The 19848-nt window shown below is 38.9% G+C and overlaps 1 protein-coding gene across 1 annotated transcript in view; it reads right to left on the bottom strand.

The window, feature by feature from the left end:
- Positions 1-19848, bottom strand: part of DNAAF9 (dynein axonemal assembly factor 9) — an 82191-nt gene that overhangs the window by 12003 nt on the left and 50340 nt on the right. The window contains exons 23-29 of the mRNA XM_059817859.1: positions 16424-16512; positions 16094-16192; positions 15712-15829; positions 13747-13835; positions 12349-12507; positions 7108-7233; positions 5042-5079 (exon numbers count right to left, since the gene is read on the bottom strand). Of these exons, the coding sequence (XP_059673842.1) occupies positions 5042-5079; positions 7108-7233; positions 12349-12507; positions 13747-13835; positions 15712-15829; positions 16094-16192; positions 16424-16512 (718 nt within the window). The remainder of the gene's footprint in view (positions 1-5041; positions 5080-7107; positions 7234-12348; positions 12508-13746; positions 13836-15711; positions 15830-16093; positions 16193-16423; positions 16513-19848) is intronic.

Below are 19848 nucleotides of genomic sequence, written 5' to 3'. Positions count from 1 at the left end.
TCGGTCACCAGAATGACTCGAGGGGGAAGAGGCAGGATGTTGTAATCGGTGGGTTCTTATGATTCAGTGAAAACAGTCTTACCAAATTAAAAAAAAAAAATTAAAAACATGAGCCTACCAGTACAATGCCAGTCACTGAAGATGACTCAACTAATGAGGAAGGCCTGCTTTGCCAAAACACAGCTATACCAGGTCAAGACATTTTTCTTTCAATTAGACAGGCCATGTAACAGAAGTAATTTAGACTCAGTTAATCAAAAGAATCAATTAATTAAAAGAATTCATATGAGAATCAATTTGAGAAGGACTAGTTTAATAAAAAACACTAATATTTAAAGCCTCTTGGCAGATTCAGTGAGTAGAAAGATAGACTAAACAGCTAAAAAAAAAATATCAGTATTTTGGACTCTGACAGTTGCCACTTCCAAAAACATGAGAAGGGTTTGGGGGTTTCTTTTGTCTCTGTTTTTAAAGTAAGACCCCGAAATGGTATTCAGACAGGAAGTCTGAACCCACAAGGCATCAAAAAACAGAGAAAAACAATAGGATAACTATTTGTCCCAAGCCCCAATTCCCAAAAAGACTCAGCTGCGTCACCCGAAAAGCAATTCCTTTTTCAGACTTAACGGTATCCCTTCACATTGCACCTAGTGCGACCAATTTCACTGCAGAAGCGGTTACTCTTGTTAAGCAAAAACTTTCTGAGATTTGAAGATGGCAACACAGTCTTCATGTTATACCTGCTGTCTTGCCAGGTATAAGACAAGTTTCATGTTAAATGAGAACCAACTGCTGCTCCTGCAGATGCCTCTGAAGGCAATCAGAAGTAACACACCAACGATCGCAGCCGTCAAGCCGTGGGCACTGGAAGGGATCTCATTAAAGGAAAAAAAGCGAGATGACATATCGCACTTATCATCCGACTAATTTCAGTGTTATAGGATCGCTGCTTTCCAATTATATCAAGAAGGCGTTACATCAGAATGAATTCAGCCCAGTCGAAAGAGACTGCAGTGCCAACTCTTCAGGATTCCCTAGGATGTCAGTATTGTCCGGAACGTGTAAGGAATACTATTTCTTTGCTCAAGGTGTGCACCTCATTTCAGATGCTTTCTTGTAACTACAAGTAGAGCGCAAGACAGAACAGTAAACTCTCGAATATCCACGAACAATTGAACGAGGATGCATTTCCCCTGCCTCTAACTCATCACTATCTAAAGCAGAACATGTAATGAAGCTCACACCATGAACTGCTGCCTGTAGTCATTCCTGATCTTTACAGAAGTCTTTAAAGTACACCAATCCTTGCAGAGGCTTCTTTACACAGATATTTCTATACCAAAGGTTTCTGGGCTACTTACATATGCTCCCAGTCACTGTTACTTGCATCACTGACCCTTTCAAGTTAGAATTTTAGTAACAGCCCAGGCAAATTTCCATCATTAGTATTTCTCTTTTTTTAATCCCCCACAGAAGTTTCCACTCCAATTTCAGAAACATCTAAGTTTTCTCCAGCACACAGTTACTCTTGAGAGAGACTGGGTGAGAGAACAGCAGGCACGCTTAGAAATTTAAGTCACGCGCATGCTTGAAATTATTATGTACATCATGTAATTAAGATGGGAAGTATGAATAAGCTAATCAACGACCACCATATTGTGGGTGTGCTACGCGCGCAGTGGGTTTTTTTTCCTTAATATCCCCAAACTTGATATTGACTTAAAAGTCAAGTTTAATTAAAAACATAGTTATACTTTCTGTGAAGTTGGCACAGAACAATAAAAAGACTATATAACATAAATGCTGCAGCGAAGCATATATTACAGTTAGAAGCACTATGCCTCGGAGAGACTAGGTAATTATCAAGGACTAAGCTGGCAAAGCTTAAAGTTAAGAAAAAGATTCAAGGAATAAAGTATCTAGCAAATCAGAAACCTATGCATCTTGTCTCCTGCTCATCACCCATACTCTTTCTCCATCAATCTTGCTTCATTTGTGCTTGTCTAAGGGGAACAGCTTTCGGGCACTAGCTGTCATTCTTGCTTGTAAACTCCCACGCAACATTGGAAGTAACAGAAGACTGCTCAGAGCCTGGGGAACTTGCAAGCTTTGGCTCCGCACACACCTATGCATAAATCTTGTAGGCGTCAGCATCCCACAAAAATTGGCCCTGTGTTAGCAGGCAGCAGTCCACGATACTCAACTGACCGACAGGTAGTGTAATCCAGAAGAAAAATAGCTTTCCGAGAACTGGAAGATGCCTACACAGTTTTAGTAACAAGTAATTTTGACCTTTTCTATTTGAATTGTCACTGCCATCTCTGCTTCTATTGCATTCTGAAGACCACCCAGTTTTGTTTAATTCCTTATTAATACAACCATCTAAAGAAAAATAGCTTTGCAGCCTGGGGAATAGCATGTTCAATAGAAGCAGTAAAGAAACAGGGATAGATTAAAAATACGAATGCTTTACAAAAATAATGGATCGTCTTTGCTCCCAAACGTACCATGGGCATATGGAACAACAGTGATGTCTTAAAATCTGTAAAACAACTTTATATACAAACACAAGAGATGCCAATGTGCCCTTAGACTAGTAAGGTGTCATCTTACAGCTTCTGTGCAAGAAAGGAAAAAAAAGAAAGGCATATTTGGAAGGGGTGAGACAAAAGGAAATTACAGCACACAGATGGTGGCAAGATTTTTTTGAAAAGTTTGAACAGGCATGAAAGGGAAAGACAAAGCAAAACTGCTAACATTGGTCACCCTGCTCAAGGCTTTAGCAGTTCTTGGCTTTTCAAACAGAAAGCGTCACTCCTGTAAAATGATGTCATGTTGCTAACATACATAAGTACCCCTTCGTTACAGAGAAAGCCACACAATAGAAGAGTCCTGGAAAGCAGCAGCAAAAGGCTAACCCTACTCACTCCCAAAATTTGCAAGATAGTTATGTGGACAAGGCAACCACCCAAAAGTCTAATTAATTCCTACTTGCCTATACCTGTACTTGTCTTGTCTTACACCCTCATTGCAAGTTTCTGTTTTCAGATTTGTACAACGCCCAGTACGACACTGTCTTGGCCCACTAACGCTACAGCAACACAAACAATACTATTAGGGCGCATGAGACAAAAAAAGTAGGACAAATCTCTCTCAAAGTGAATGTCTCATTAAATATTACTATTGTTGCACCAGAAATGAATTCTCAGTTATGCGGAAGTAAATTCTCTACTATATGTGTGATACAATTCCACATTTGTCTGGAAAGTTTAAGAGTGTACCACATCTCAGTACAAAGCATACTTTTCCTCTTAAACCTTTTTACACAAAAATTGCCCCTATTCACATGAAACAATTTGCGTTACACGAACTGACCTCTGGGCTATCTAATGTCACTATTTATATCTGAAAACTAGGTGACAAAACCTTGCAACGTGCAGAAATAATTCGCTGCCAGAAGAATATTTTTCTAACTTCTGGTATTTTTCCTTCTTTCAGTGTTTGGACCATAGGAAAAATTAGCTATGCTCGTCCTAAGCATTTTCTAGTTCCTCCTTAACAATGACAAATTCTTACCCAATCAGGTCTGTATAACTGCACTTAAAAAAAAAAAAGATATCTTTGAGTGGTTTTTTTCTTTTATTTTTTTTTTTATTCTGTCATAAAACAAAAAGGCATGCTTGCACTCTTAACTTCTCAGTAGTTACTGACACTTCATTATATTCTTAACTCCTAACATTCTCCTGCTCTCTTCAATTTCACCCATTGCTATAATCATGATCGTTATCTATTGGTCAGTTCCCCAACTTGTAGCACCAACATTTTTTCCAAATAAGAATAAAATAAGGATTTATGTAATAGCACCTAGATACTTTCCAGCTTGTTCACAACTTCATTTTTTTGGGTTCTTTTGGATTTCATTCTTTTGCACTCCTTTCACACATGAATAAGTGGTGGCATAATTCTGGCAGCAAAAACAGAGCTCTACAGAGTCTAAATAGCCACAAGAAAAGTGCAGCACCTTACTCTGACAACTGCATTTAAATACAAACACAAAAATTAAGAGTCCTGCAGTTCACTTGGGAAGACATGAGCATAAGATCAAAAGTCATGCTGCAGTAACCGCAGTCTGACAGCAGCTTAAGATATTGAGATATATATATATGTAGATATAGATATCTATCTATCTATCTATATCTCTGTCTCAACTGTCATTGGTCTACTCAATTTCAGGCGGAGCTTATAGTCTACCTAAAATAAAGATTATCTGACTGGAGACATCTGTTCTCATATATACACATACCAGATGTACTGGTCTCAATGTTGTAAATCAGCTATACAACTGTTAAAACAATTGTAAAGGTGCTATAGCCGAATTTGCTTCTGCTTTTGAAATTTAAAAGAACTTATTTGACGGTAGGTCAGGAAGGATGGTGTCCCATTTATGCCAACAGCTGCTCTAAGTTCCAAGCCTGACAAAGAGGACGATGCAGACAATGATTCATTTCAGAGTCAGGATATAAAACTGATTACACAGGTAAGAAACAGTACTTTTGCAAATGAGCTTTTTTGTCTGCTGCAATGTCAAATGAACCCTGCAAGGATCCTCCATGCTGCATTAAGAAGAGAATATGGGGAACAAGGTAAACAGCTCATTTTTCCCTTTCTAATATAGCAGAAAGAAGAGCTCCATTTCCTCATGCCTCCCCAAAAGAGGATGGAACTCAAATCCAACCCATTTTGCTCCTAGATTAACAACACAGCACGAGTTACAACAGTTCAAGGTAACAGGTCTTTGGAAATCCATCCTCCCAATGAGGACAACTGGAATGCATCACACTCCATATTCTTACATCTTCTCCAGGCGCCTTTGGTGTTTAATAACGTAGGGAAAAAGAGATTATCTGTTCTGCACACATGGTTCTTAACTCCAAGAGTTTATCATGATCCTTTGACTACATGCATTTACAGTGTATTTATTTGGCCATATGGCTCAGCTACTTGTGCTGTATAGCTCAAAGTCAAGAAAAGTGACACATACCTTGTGAACACTGGTCCAAGAACTTCGGAAAAAGAAGCCTAAAAAACCAAGAAGTTTGTATATCAAGAATGGATATTATTATTTAAGTAAAGCATTTAGATTCATTTGGACACTGACAGCTGGACTCTTACTATCCAGCCCATTTTCATGTTTCCTTTCCTCAATCCATATACCTGGAACATCCCCACAGGTTATGTCTTTCAGGAGATCTTCCTCAAAAATTAGTTTTGTAGATGGCTTTAACTCTTTAATGGATTTAAGAGGTAAATCCCACCATGCAGTCTATTCTGTATTTTAGGAAATGAGAAAGGCTTCAACATTACTTTAATTCCTACTTAAACAATAGGAATTTTAAGCTTGCCCTAAAGAATTGTGCCTTCCAAATATGGTGGGAACTCTCCATGGAAAGACTGTATGTACAGAATGCTTTCTGTACCTATCATACCAATTTCTGGTACTGTGTCAGAAAAGTGACAATTATTTTTATGAGATTTATCATGCACACAAAAGCTTCAGATATAGTACTTTATCTGTCCCCCTTCAACTACCTTTCCCTTGCCCTGGCTTGCTATTCAACACAGGGAAGAGCTTCATCCTAGGCTCATGAAAGAGCCAGATCTCTACAATAATGAACTTTGAGACAAGAAAGAGTTTTGATTTTCTTGACTGCAAAAGTTTCCAGTCAGACATTTAAATCACTCTTCTCAACTCTCACAGTCAAATCACCGAAGCTTCCCAGCTGAAAGATTTGTCATTGGCAGTACGTCGCTACTTGGTAAGTTCTTATCAGAAGAAACTTCAAAGCGAGACACAAATAGTCTACAGCATAGGCTAAGCCTCTTCCTTCAATTGCTACTGCACTTCAGGAGACAAACAATGTTAGTCAAAGGATTGCAGGCTACTGCTGCTATAAATACTACCCAGTACCATGACCAGTTACACATTAGTAAGTTTAAAAAAAACCCCTAAAAATGGAACTTGTTCTTTCCAGAATTATAGGAAAGACAAGTTGAAACAGCACTCCAGCATCAATTCAACAATATTTTATGTAGTCTTTATCATTTATTTACAATCTTTGTCACGGAGACAAAAACAAGCAGTAAGGTAACGTCTATTTATTGACTAGTGCAAAGCATGAGAAGCATATTGGTTAGTGTTTTAAAAATAGCTAGGAAGTTTAAGGAATGCACTTTTACAAAATGATTGGGCAGATCACCTCTAAGCTGTGATGCACAGAGTTTTATCACAAATAGCAGCAACTCTAAGAGCTCTGAAAATTATAACTGCTTCAACTTTTATCAAATCAGCTGCAAGGCATAATTGCAAAATTTCAGTATCATAATTTTACAAATAGGTCTATGAAATTAGTTCCATCTTTGGTCAAGTGTGGAACACACACATATACCATGAAACAGCAACCATACCAGACTACTTGAAAATGTCAGTGACTTGGCTTTGCTACCGTTTCCTCCCCACCCTGCCTCTGCAGTAACCCAGGATATCAGATTTTAATACTTGCAATGCTTTTGCTTCTGTGGTTTGTTATTCTCTTCCACTAAATTTGGGACTGCTTCCCATAAGCTCCATATTTTAAATCTGTAAAATCTTCATTTAACATCCAAATATAACATAACAAAAATAGTGACACAATCAATAACCCAAACTGAGATGCATGTCTCAATTTTTAGTCACACTTACAAAAAGATCGTAAAAAAAAGAATGATTTAAAAAGCACACGACAGGACAGTTGACTGTCCAGATTTTATAAAGTCCTTAGTCAGAGTATATGTATTTAAACAATATGCTAATGACAATCTTCCTTTATTCTTCCACAAGCTAAACTTTCATTAATATTATATATAATTATATACCTACTGGAAACCAAGTATCACCCTTATAAACCAAACAGCACTTCAAAGTTCACCCAAGATGGATTACATAGCAGTTTTATGAGATTTACGACAGTTCAATGGCATATAACCATCATATCTCTCTAATTATTATTAAAATGATCTCACAAACTTACATATCTATTTTCAAACTAGTAAAAATATTTTAAAGTATACCTATGTTCCATATAGCAACTCAGTGGCTCTACACAAGTATTAACTGCTCCAATGATGAAAGACGACTTCACATCTGGGTCAGGATGAGTTTGCAGAGCCTGTACAACATCAATAACATCAGTATATCTGTAAGAAAACAAAATGAAATATGATTTCAGAGAAACAGAATGACAGATTTCAACATCTAGTAAAATCAATTGCTTGCAAGAAGGTTAGATTTATAAAAAAGCCTACCAAAATAGTTAAAAAGCAGTTCAAAACTTGGCAAATCCAGACAAATTAAGTTGACTGCAAGTAACATTAGAAATAAATTATTGACAACTACAGAGAAAAGCATTATAAACTTTGCAAGGAACAACTGAAAAGTCTGGCTTTTAGGAAGCACAAAAAGCATAATGTAATACAAGCATGTTATGCCTACTGCCAAGCATATTAAGCACTAAGTATGATTCAAGTAAAAAAGACATGAAAAAGCAACACCTCTCACTTATCAGCATTCCAATTTAAGTGTGCTTCTATAATTAACGCATCCATTTTTTATCAGTACTACAGCCACTGCTGTATTATACGTCTGTTTAGATGAACCTAAAAAGTTTAGGTGAACCTGAATTTTTATTCTAGGTGTTTATTTCTCAGCCAGTTACAATCTTGTCTCAAAACTGTACCGTCAGTTATCAAGTTAATGGATTATTTAGAGAACTCCTGCTATTTTAATTAAAGCTGTCTACACCAACACTCGACTACCCAGAAAGAACGGAAAACCTACAATTAGCCATTCCTGAAGCCAGTGCTGCTACCAGAATATCAGTTATTTTACACATCACTGGACTTCGTACCAGTCGTATGAACTTCAAGAAAAAAAAAATCTGACCCTAACCTGGAGAAAGTTATGCTTTTTAGCACTATCAGAATGGACCACAATGAAGAAAATGCTAAGCTCCATATATATATACCCTTAGTGAAAAAGATGAACACTTGGTAGCCTGGGAACCAAAACCATTCCGGCCAGGTTAGGGTAGCACTTCCCTCAAGCTAGTTTATGTTACTTGCTAGTGACTCAGAAACAGAGTGGGCAAATATACTGCAGATGATGCTAGTTCTCAAATGTTACACTTGAGATGGAAACGTCAAACGGAGATGGCTCAGAGTCTTCACCTTCATTCCACAAGATAACTGGCATTTATCCAAAACATGTTAATTGGTCTTACTTCAATATTGCCTGCTGTATCATGTGAAAAGCATATTTTTGACAGCCTGCTTTCTGCTAGTAGTTTTAGAGGTCATAATCATAGAGTCATACCATAGTTTGGGTTGGAAGGGACCTTTAAAGGTCATCTACTCCAACCCCCCTGCAATGATCAGGGACATCTTCAACCAGACCAGGTTGCTCACAGCCCCGTCCAACCTGACCTTGAATGTTTCCAGGGATGGGGCATCTACCACTTCTCTGGGCAACCTGGGCCAGTGTGTCACCACCTTCAGTAAAACATTTCTTCCTTCTATCTAGTCTAAATCCACCCTCTTTTAGTTTAAAACCGTTACCCCTTGTCCTGTCACTACAGACCCTACTAAAAAGTCTGTCCCAGTCTTTCTTATAAGCTGTCTTTAAGTACTGAAAGGCCGCAATAAGGTCTCCCCAGAGCCTTCTCTTCTCCAGGCTAAACAACCCCAACTCTCTCAGCCTTTCCCCATAGCAGAGGTGTTCCAGCCCTCTGACCATTTTTGTGGCCTCCTCTGGACCCGCTCCAACAGGTCCATGTCTTGTACTGAGGACTCCAGAGCTGGACACAGTACTGCAGGTGGGGTCTCACCAGCGCGGAGAAGAGGGGCAGAATCCCCTCCCTCGATCTCCTGACCTCACTGCTTGTGATGCAGCCCAGGGTACGGTTGGCTTTCTGGGCTGCAAGTGCACATTACCGGCTCATGTCCAGCTTTTCATCCACCAGTACCCCCAAGTCCTTTTCTGCAGGGCTGCTCTCAATCCATTCATCCCCCAGTCTGTTCTCATACTGGGGATTTCCCCGACCCAGGTGCAGGACCTTGCACTTGGCCTTGTTGAACCTCATGAGGTTCACATAGGCCCACTTCTCCAGCTTGTCCAGGTCCCTCTGGATGGCATCCCATCCCTCAGGTGTGTTAACGGCACCACTCAGCTTGGTGTCATCTGCAAACTTGCTGAGGGTGCACTCTATCCCACTATGTCATTGATGAATATATTAAACAGTACTGATCCCAGTATGGACCCCTGAGGGACACCACTTGTCACCAATCTCCATCTGGACATTGAGCCGTTGACCACTATCCTCTGGATGTGACCATCCAACCAATTCCTCATCCACCAAACAGTCCACCCATCAAATCCATATCTTTCTGATTTAGAGAGAAGGGTGTTGTGGGGAACTGTGTCAAAGGCCTTATAGAAGTCCAAATAGATGACACCTGTAGCTCTTCCCTTGTCCACCAATGTAGTCACTCCATCACAGAAGGCCACTAAGTTGGTCAGGCAGGACTTGCCACCGGTGAAGCCACGTTGGCTGTCTTGAATCACCTCCCTGTCCTCCACATGCCTTAGCATAGCTTCTAGGAGGATCTGTTCCGTGATCTCCCCAGGCACAGAGGTGAGGCTGACAGGTCGGTAGTTCCCAGCATCCTCCTTTCTACCCTTTTTCAAAATGGGTACAAGGTTTCCATTTTTCCAGTCACCAGGGACTTCACCTGACTGCCGCGACTTTTCACATTTCATGGAGAGTGGCTTGGCAACTACATCAGCCAGTTCCCTCAGGACTCTGCGATGCATCTCGTCAGGTCCCATAGATTTATGTATGTTCAGGTTCCTCAGGTGGTCACGAACCTCATCTTCTCCTACCACTGGAGGGCCTCTGCTCTCCCAGTCCCTGTCTTGTGGTTGATCCACTCGAGAGGTGTGGGAAAAGAGGTTGCCAATGAAGACTGAGGCAAAAAAGTTGTTGAGTACCTCAGCCTTCTCCTCATCCGTTGTTACCAGTATGCCAGTCTTGCTCATCAGAGGGGGTACGCTTTCTTTGACCTTCCTTTTCTGGCCGACATAACTGTAGAAGCCCTTCTTATTTGCATCCCTTGCCAAGTTCAGCTCCAGCCATGCCTTGGCCTTCCTGACCCCATACCTACACTACCGGGCAGCGTCCCTATACTCTTCCCAGGATACTTGTCGCTGCTTCCGCTGCCTGTGCATTTCCTTCTTGCCCTTTAATTTGACCAGCAGGTCTCGACTCCACCATGCTAGTCTCTTGCCTTCCTTTCCTGATTTCTTACACCAGGGGATCGAGAGCTGTTATGCTCTATGGAAAGCGTCCTTAAAGATCTGCCAGCTCTGTTCTGCTCCCTTGTCCCTGAGGGCAGTTTCCCAGGGGGTCCTATTGACTATCTCCTTGAAGAGCTGCAAGTTTGCTTTTCTAAAATTCAGGGTCCTGACTTTACTCTTCTCCTGACCCATATCTCTCAGGACTATGAACTCACTTGACATCACCAATTAGCTCACTTGCGTTGGTGACCATCAGGTCCAGTATCACATCCTCTCTGGTAGGGCTGTGTATTACCTGGCTTAAGAAGTTATCCTCAATGCATTCTAGGAGTCTCCTGGATTGCCTACAGCTCACCGTGCTACTTTTCCAGCAGACATCAGGGTGGTTGAAGTCCCCCAGCAGGACAAAAGCCTGCGAGCTCTTTATGGAACTGTTCATTCTGAAGTACAGAGACTCAGAACATATCATATGAGAAGTGATGTGCAAAAATTACACAAATACTTATTTGGATAACAACTCGCATGCATGCAATATTGCCTCCCTCTCTTCTTGTATTTTATGAACTGGAACTTTGAAAGTTTGTGTCATTTGTTTTATAGCTAATACTGCCAAAGAATCAAAGCAAGGACTACCAGAAATGCAAAGAAAAAGCAAGCATCTATGCACACAAAGGTGCTAAATACTTGCAAAAAAAGCCAAGACTGGTTCTTATGCTTACGGTACCACACTCATTCTCTGTTTAAAAAATTCAGTAAGAGTCATGGTAGCTTAGGCTTTTAACTTTCTATTTGGAGGAAAAATTATTGCAAACTGAATGGACCATTTAATTCTGGAAACCATGAATTTATTTATTAAAGATTCTCTAGCACTCACTGATGGTTCAAAAGTTTAAGGTACTGTAAGCACTTGAGAGATATAATCACAGTCTTTATATCACACCATATCACACCTCCTAAAATTAATTTCTATTCTGAAGCAACGTAAATTAAAATTTACCAAAATGCACCCAGTCATCTAACGCCTTAAAGACAATAGATCTTCCTCTGAAAGAAATAGGGAGGTGCTCCACCCCCATTTTTCATCAAAACAATTTTAACATTTTAGCAAAGTTTCTAAGAAAATTATACACGAAAGGTAGGGTGAGAACTCAGCTAACACGCTTTTCTGCATTCTGTAAAAAGTTGTGCATTTATTCCATGTCTTTTTGCTTTGTTATCAGCAAAATACAGGTCTGTTGGGAAAAAGTAGCAATAATTCATTTGTGTACCAACAGGGACTACAACACGTAACACTCCTTCTAAATATTAAGATAATGCTAGAGCAGATAATATTCAGTAATATTCACCTGCAGCTCTGCAACACAATCTCAAGCTGCCTCTTCTACATTGCCCCCATCTAGATCTATGGCTTTAAAGACAGACAACCACCACCAGTACTCTTACTTTGCCACTGGAAATGCAAGTCTGAAGTAGATATGAGAATATGTGCACGAATAAGTCTCATCAGCCTTTGAAGGACAAGTACCTCTCTATCTAGGACCTCCCAGGGAGAAAAAACAAACAAACCAATCCCAAACACAAAACCACACATCTGCACCAATAAATGAAGCACCATTTAACAGTCTAAGATGCAGCTGGAAAGGGCAAGAAAACTTTTGAGAAGCTAAAAATCACAGTCAATCTCCTAAATAGGGAAGATGAACCAAACGCAGTCTGTCCTTCCTTTTGATTGAAGGAAGACTTGGGACACCATTGTTTCAATGGAGTAACAAGCAATAAAATTAACAGGTTGCAGGAAAGCTGAGTTTAGTACATACGTAAAACAGAATTCACAGAGTACCACACTACAGCACAGAAATTTGATTGCTTCAGAGTGATGAGAAAGTTTAGAAAAGCCTTGGAAATAGGGAACAGAAAATCCCTTATTCTATGCAACAGTTCAAACAGTTTCAAACATTTACCCTTGCAAGACCACTAAGAGACGCTTGTTCTTTTTAGTGTAAGTGGACTGACGGACGCTGTGGTTTTGCTGAGCCTCCAGGACACTGGAGAGGTAACGCTGGAAGTGGGCTGCACTGAAACATTCCGGGCTATCCATAGTTTGCCGATAAACTATCCACCTAAACAACAGAAAACAAGGAAAGAAGTTAGTGTTCTATGACATAATATTTCTGTTTTCTTTTTATTTCAAACCAACAACCAAAAATAAATTTGACAAGCCCTAAGATTCCACATCTCATACCACATGGGAAAGAGGAATTTACTTGGCTTTCTGTCATCTCCAGCATAAGCACATTCTTTACATTACTGCTTCTTCAAAGCAGGACATCATCTGAATAATTCTGATCTTTGATAGTGATGCAGTAAACAAAAATTGTATGAATCCAATTCAAAAGACTCTGGGCATGAAAATATTTCACTGCAAAAATAGAAAGTAATGATGACATTTGCAGTAAAACATGATAAAATGTATTATTTCAGAACATTCAAAAGTCACTTTACTCATTTGTCCTAAAAACAGAACCACAAAACTGTTCTGAATCAACTTGCTAATATCAAGACACTGAATCAAATGTAATACAAAAAAACCTGTCCAGGACATTACTAAGATTAAATGCTAAGGTGTTTGGCTGTAAGATTTAAAAAGGATAAGAATTTATTATTTATTTTTCCAGAACCTATATCAACATACAAAATGTCAAATTCTTACAGTAGATTTATCTTATTACCATAAAACAGATGTCCTGAATATATCTCCTGCTATTGTAGAATAGAAACCAGGTCAGATTAAAAACAATGCTGTAGCAAGAACTGTTAGTATAGTCTTTTCTGCAAGAAAAATGCATTTTAGACTCACTACCACAAAAGTCAATAAATGGAAGCTCTTCACCTATTTCCTTCAAGTTGTGGCGACTTCCATACTTGCTTAAGGCAGGATTCATTTGGCCCTTCTAAGATTATTAACTGTTTGTAGCATCAGTGATAGTTCCAGACACACGTCATAGACCTACAGTGATACCCGTGGAACATCAAAGAAATCTCCTGTGATATTTTTCTTGTCTAAATGTCTAAAATCTAAGGGCAAATCTACCTGGCATAACACAGTTACATGAGATACCCGAAGTAGTAGAACTGAAGTAATATACTCTACCCTACAGTGTGCTATGCAGAACTACTTAAGGTGCCTTATAATATTTACTGAATTTATTACACATTTGTTTGCAAATTAGAAATGGGGATATAAAAAACAATAAATAAATAAAGTGAAACATTGATAGTTTCATTTCCTTCACGCTGAGCAGTTCTTCGGTGATTAGTATAACCACTGCTTTGGACTGTAAAAGCAGAACTGTACAAACCTTCCATATTCCTTGTTAAAAGTTACAAGAAAAGAGCACAGATCGCTGCAGCGACATCCTGGAAGACCAGTTATAATGGTGATAACCACCTAAAACACAGGGAACAGATTAAGAAGGGGGGCAACTTGAAGACTAGAAATGAGCTACAACAATTGCACACACATAAGATTTTATCAAGATAGCGAGCCTTAAGTCTAAACACAAAATTAAGTGACACTAACCACAGAAACAGCAAGATAGCTTGGAACTGTAATTGTGTTCATGCCATTACTCAGATATGCATCATTTTAGAAAAATATGTTTGCTTTTGGTTTTCATACATTAAATTTAGTGACAGGATAATTAACAAATACAGCAAACAGTATTATCTAAACCTTTATGTTAAAATTAAAGTGTAAGTATTAATGCAAATGCCAGACAAAACAGAGACACCAAATAGGTTGCGCTTCCTATGGTGAAAAGGATACATCCAAATATATAGAGCAGTATTTGAGCAAAATGGCTCAAAAAGTGATGGTGTATGTCAAACAGTCTCGTCAAACACAAAGAGCAACTCTAGGTTTCTGATACTTAACCAAGCATGGTAATCTATTCCAGCAAAGCTGCATTTTGAGTAGGATTGGTAAGAGGCTGCACAATAACAGCTCTAACATACCAACAGCTTTTCTGCATAAAGCAGCTCTGTGTTCATGATGTGTATTTCTTGTGGTATTTAGAGAGGAATCATAGCAAAGAAACACTGAGAAGACGTCAGAGAATATCTCCAAAGTATGTAAATATAGTTCTACACTATATAGTGGAGAGTGCTAGAGAAGTAAGCAAATGAGCTCTGGAGGAAACAGGACTAAAACAACTCTCTGTGCTGAACTTAAGAAATTATGTCACTGGTAATCAGCCATCACACTGCATATCATCCTGTTACTAACAGACAAATTACCTCTTCCAGTTTCTACACGATATTTGAAGATAGCCATCTCCAGACTGTTTGCATCCTATCCTCGAAATCACTTTTGGATGCTCACAGAAAATGAGTATTCATGATAATAGATATAGAGCTGGAAGACAGGTCCCTGAGCTGTTCTACGACTCTAAGTAACTCAAAAATCAGAGGTACTAAGTTTGCGTGTTTTGTAGAATTTGGTATTAAATTGTAGAAAGGGTTTTCTTTCTTTCTTTCTTTCTTTTTTTTTAAACATTCACAAAACCAATTAAACTAACCTTAAAATCAGATTTTAAAACATTAATAAAGGTTTACTAATTAATACTTAATTTAGGTGTCAGTATAATCTCTGAACTAGATCCCAGGACATAAGGCTGCCACCATATTGCAATATTCAAAGAGAAAGACTATATTCCTCTGCTTTGACTTTCTTGCTCACAGCAGATTTCAAATGCTGGAAAGTTACAAGGAAATATTTTCTCTGAAAATGCTATTTAAAGCACTCCTTAAGTTTGACAATTGTTATTGGCCCTATAGAGAACTGAGTGTTCTACAGATAATATCAGCAAATGTTAAATATCATGTGCTACCTCTATGCTATTTAAAGAACTTCTATGTTCCAGAGAACAATTCAGTTAAATTATTCAGCAATTCGTAAAAACAAGCCACTGCTTTAGGGCTAACTCTCTCTGGACATTAGAGAAAACTGTCCATTTGAAGACCTACGCCTCATTTTCTGCCTCTATTTTATCAGGCTGAAGGGCCATTAGCACTTCCAAAAGACTGTTTAAATGAAAAGAAATTAAGTAATGTAATCAGGAAAACAGGGCAGAGCAATTTATTCTAAGAAACAGACTTGAAGCAAGTTCAGTGTGAACTGGTGGTATTGGAGGAGGCGGCAGAGAGCGTGGTTAAGCGTACATCAGTATTTTACTGCATTGCCTGCAACAGAACTAATGACAGACAGAATATTTGCTAAATATACTATACTACGGATAGGAAGTATTGTCGGGTTCCTTCCTTACCTTATCACTTTCTGCTTTGCTATCAGGAATTATTTCTGACTGTTGCAATAAAATAGGAAGATGTGCTCTCATTACTGGCTCGTGACTGACGCTGCTGACAGTAAAATGTTGCACAAACCTTTAAAAAACAAAAGTATTTTTCTTACAATCAAGATGAAATGACTTCATTCATATAAATAGTTGGTAAATTACTAAAATAAGATTGTTAAAAGGTCAAACAGAGGCTTCCTAGAGAGGAAATAATTCACCTCAGAATAAAAATATCTAGCGTGAAGACAAAGTCATTAAATAAGCAATTTTTAGATGAGTATTACATAGACCAAAATATTTTTGTATTATTTCTGACAAAACTGATCCCTTGAAAAGAAAAATAATTTCTCACCTCTCTAATTCTGGCAGGGTAGCAGATATTTTCAGCTCCCTGCATCTTTCCCCAGAAGGAAAAGACAAGGCATTAAATAGCTTCTGAACACTGGAATGCCTAAAACAAGCAAATTAATTAATCGGTTAGTTAAAAAAGAAACCTAGAAATTTGTCTTCTTTAAACCAGATGGCTACATAGTAACTAGTTAAAAAAAAAGTGAGTGTTGCACTAAGAATGCAGCAATTCCTTTTTGAATCACTATCAAAATCTTCAGTGAGTGACAGCATTTTTCTGACTGTAGCACACAGTTAATGTATAATTACACTGGAGTAAGTGGCATGAACTTACAGTCTCTTTTGTTCCACAGACAGGAATTCCTCCTGGACAACCCTTAAAGATAATCCTGAGTTTGTCTGGTTTTGCCAAGAAGAGAAAACCTGGAACAAACCAGACCTATGATAAGTGTCATTGTTTTGCAAAACTTGTTTTGAATTTGTTTAGGCATTGCTTTTGTTCACCTAAAAAAATACATGCATTTTAACTAGCCATTAAATATTTCACAATACTGGTTTTGCTGCAAGAATTCAAAATATGGACGAAGTCTCCACAGATCAGATTTTGTGAGCTCCTCTTTGGCTAGACTAGAACTGCTTTAAGAAGTAACTTTACTGAAACGGTCTAGTTTTCCCCCCATCTTCATAGCTGGGAAAAAAATCCTAGGAAAAAAATTTACCCACCAAAGTAGCAGTAACATTCACGTGTATCTTACAGTTATAGCATACGCTAGGTATTTATAGTCCAACTGCAGTACAGCAGGAACTGAATTAATATAAGTCTCCTTTAAGTAGTATTGGAATTTTCAGGAGGCAAGATTACAGCAATCATTTCTAGAAATTTAACAAAAACTCTGTTCCTTCGCAAAAGAAAAGGGAGCCCTTCGTTTCTCTAGGGAACAGTGTTTTGGCTCGCATCCTATTGCTCTAGCCAAGTCACATTAATATGAATGGCACTCTGAACCTAGAAATCAGATTCAGATGAATCACACAGTCATTTAAGTGTTCGGTATTTCCCTTCTTTAATAAGTAAAGGCAACAGCCATTGTCATTTTTCACAATAATTTGCTGCAAGACAAAACAACTGCGGAGGAAAGACTGCTTTCCATTAACAAATCTGCATCCTAAACACAAGGGTACTGAGATAAAAAACATCAAAAAAACCCCTTTTGATATTAAGAAAGACAATATTGCTTGTGAAGAAGGATCCACGCAACCAAATAACCACTTCAAAACACGTATAAGAGACTAAGGAGAAAATGCCTACAAGGAATGGAAAGAAGGACTGGAAAGAAGGACTGGTCAACAGAAAATTGTATTCTTTAGAAGGCAAAGAGCCAGGGATAAAGTGAAAATGCAGGTCAGATTGAGACAGAATGCAAAGGAAATAAATGGGTCCTTTTTGTATAACTTAATGAACATTTTTAAAAAGAGCTGCTATGGCATTAGAGAAGGTGGAGAAAACCAGAGAAATCAATACATCCCAGAGCTTAAGCAAGTTTTCCTCCACTATCAATTAGAGTGAGGACATGAAAAGTACTGTCCTAGCTTGTCTTCGCAGGATCTGCAAACCAGATTCCAGTTCTGTGTGCTCAAAATCTTGCAAATGTCTCAGTTACAAGGAATTTAATACACTCAGACCTGGAGGAAGGGGTAATTGTCATTCCCTATTTCAAGGAGGCTTGGAATAATTGATGCATAGGTCCAGTAAAGTGAGGTATCATGCCATACGATTGGAGAAGAGTAAAACTAGTGCCTACATTTTAGTGAATCTTTGTGATTACAGGTCTGTAGAATGACTACTATGTCTGTGCAACTTCAATGGTATGCAGACTTTTAGAAAAAGTTATTTCAGAAAAAAGTATTTACCTGAAGGTAAATACTAACAAAATACAGTAATATGTTTCCATGGCTTACACAATCAGGTACAGTTGATCTTATGAATAGTCTTCGTTCATGAGATAACATCTTCAAGACAAGACATGTTTCATCTACTTGAACTTGAGCAAAGCAACTGATATGGTGCCAGATGAGAAACTGTTAAACTGCAGAAACTGAACCTCAGTACAGAACTGTTCGGCAAAAAAGCTAACTCAAAGGAGGACAGGTCTAAATAGCACCAAAAAAAGCAGCAGAAGGCTGGGGACATTCACCAGCAGAGTTGCTTAGGGAATGCCCCGAGACACCCTTTGCAATGAATTTGGCATAGAATGAAGTGAATTGACAGCATTTTGGGGAACTAAGTTGGGAGACAGTCTACACAGCATTGAGATGCTTCATAGAAAAATAGATCTAACTGTAAGAATAGATGAAACAGAATAGAAAAGTGAGCGCTTGCAGCCCAAAAAGCCAATCGTATCCTGGGCTGCATCAAAAGAAGTGTGACCAGCATGTTGAGGGAGGGGATTCTGCCCCTCTACTCCACTCTGGTGAGACCCCACCTGCAGTACTGTGTCCAGCTCTGGGGTCCTCAGTACAAGACATGGACCTGTTTGAGCGAGTCCAGAGGAGGCCACAAAAATGGTCAGAGGGCTGGAACACCTCTGCTATGGGGAAAGGCTGAGAGAATTGGGGTTGTTTAGCCTGGAGAAGAGAAGGCTCCAGGGAGACCTTATAGCAGCCTTCCAGTACCTGAAGGGGCCTACAAGAAAGCTGGAGAGGGACTTTTTACAAGGGCATGTAGTGATAGGACAAGGGGTAATGGCTTTAAGCTGAGAGAGGGTAGATTTAGTTTAGATACTAGGAAGAAATTCTTCACCATGAGGGTGGTGAGGCACTGGAACAGAGAAGCTGTGGATGCCTCATCCTTGGAAGCGTTCAAGGTCAGGTTGGACGGGGCTTTGATCAGCCTGGTCTAGTGGAAGTAGTCCCTGCTCATGGCAGGGTGGTGTTGGAACTAGATGATCTTTAAGGTCCCTTCCAACTCAAACCATTCTGTGATTCTGTGATTCTATGAAAAAGAGGAGGAAGGTAAGTATGAAAGCAAGAATGAGCACACAAACACTTCTAGAAACAGCTGGAGTATTAGTGGGTAGCAAAAGAGAAGAGGACCCGAAGGAGTTTCTCAAAAAATGAGCACAATCTATTAATTCAAGGCAGCAGTGAAAAGTAAAGGCAGACCAAGGGTACCTCTGAGCATTTTCAGAAGAGAGAACTATTATTGCCTCTGTACAAGAAACAAACACCCTCATCTCAGATACCACACACAGTCTGGAAATCTACAGCCAAAAAGCAGATCAAAAGAAAAGTATTATGACGATCAGAAGAAAGAGAACTTTTCATAAGCATAGATATAAAAAGATCTGGTTTTATTTTATCAGGCCAAATAAGCCAGAAAGAATAGGTCTGAAATTTCTGAATACCTCAAGGATGTCAGCTGGTAGAGCAAAAGAAAAAACAGATATAAAATTAGACCTAATAAAATAGACTGAAAATTCAAAAACAAACAAACAAAATACTCCCAACCACTCACATACTGGAACAGTGGGAGTAATCTAAACACTTAAGATAAAAGGAGGAGAAATTTTATAGTAACATTAATATTACTAGTGGGGACTGTACTCACTGAGCTAGGTGGTCTTTTCCAATCCAGTGTTATGATCGCATACTAAAACCCTTGTGAAGTCCTAAAATCTCCAGACTCGTTTCCTCAAAAGTGCTATTGTTACAAAGTTTTCTTTATTAAAAGCCTCTGCATCACAATGCATGAAGCCAATCTAC

Source organism: Gavia stellata, chromosome 5 (genome assembly GCF_030936135.1).
Source record: "Gavia stellata isolate bGavSte3 chromosome 5, bGavSte3.hap2, whole genome shotgun sequence".
Classification (NCBI taxonomy): domain Eukaryota; kingdom Metazoa; phylum Chordata; class Aves; order Gaviiformes; family Gaviidae; genus Gavia; species Gavia stellata.
This window is presented reverse-complemented; position numbering and strand designations above follow the sequence as displayed.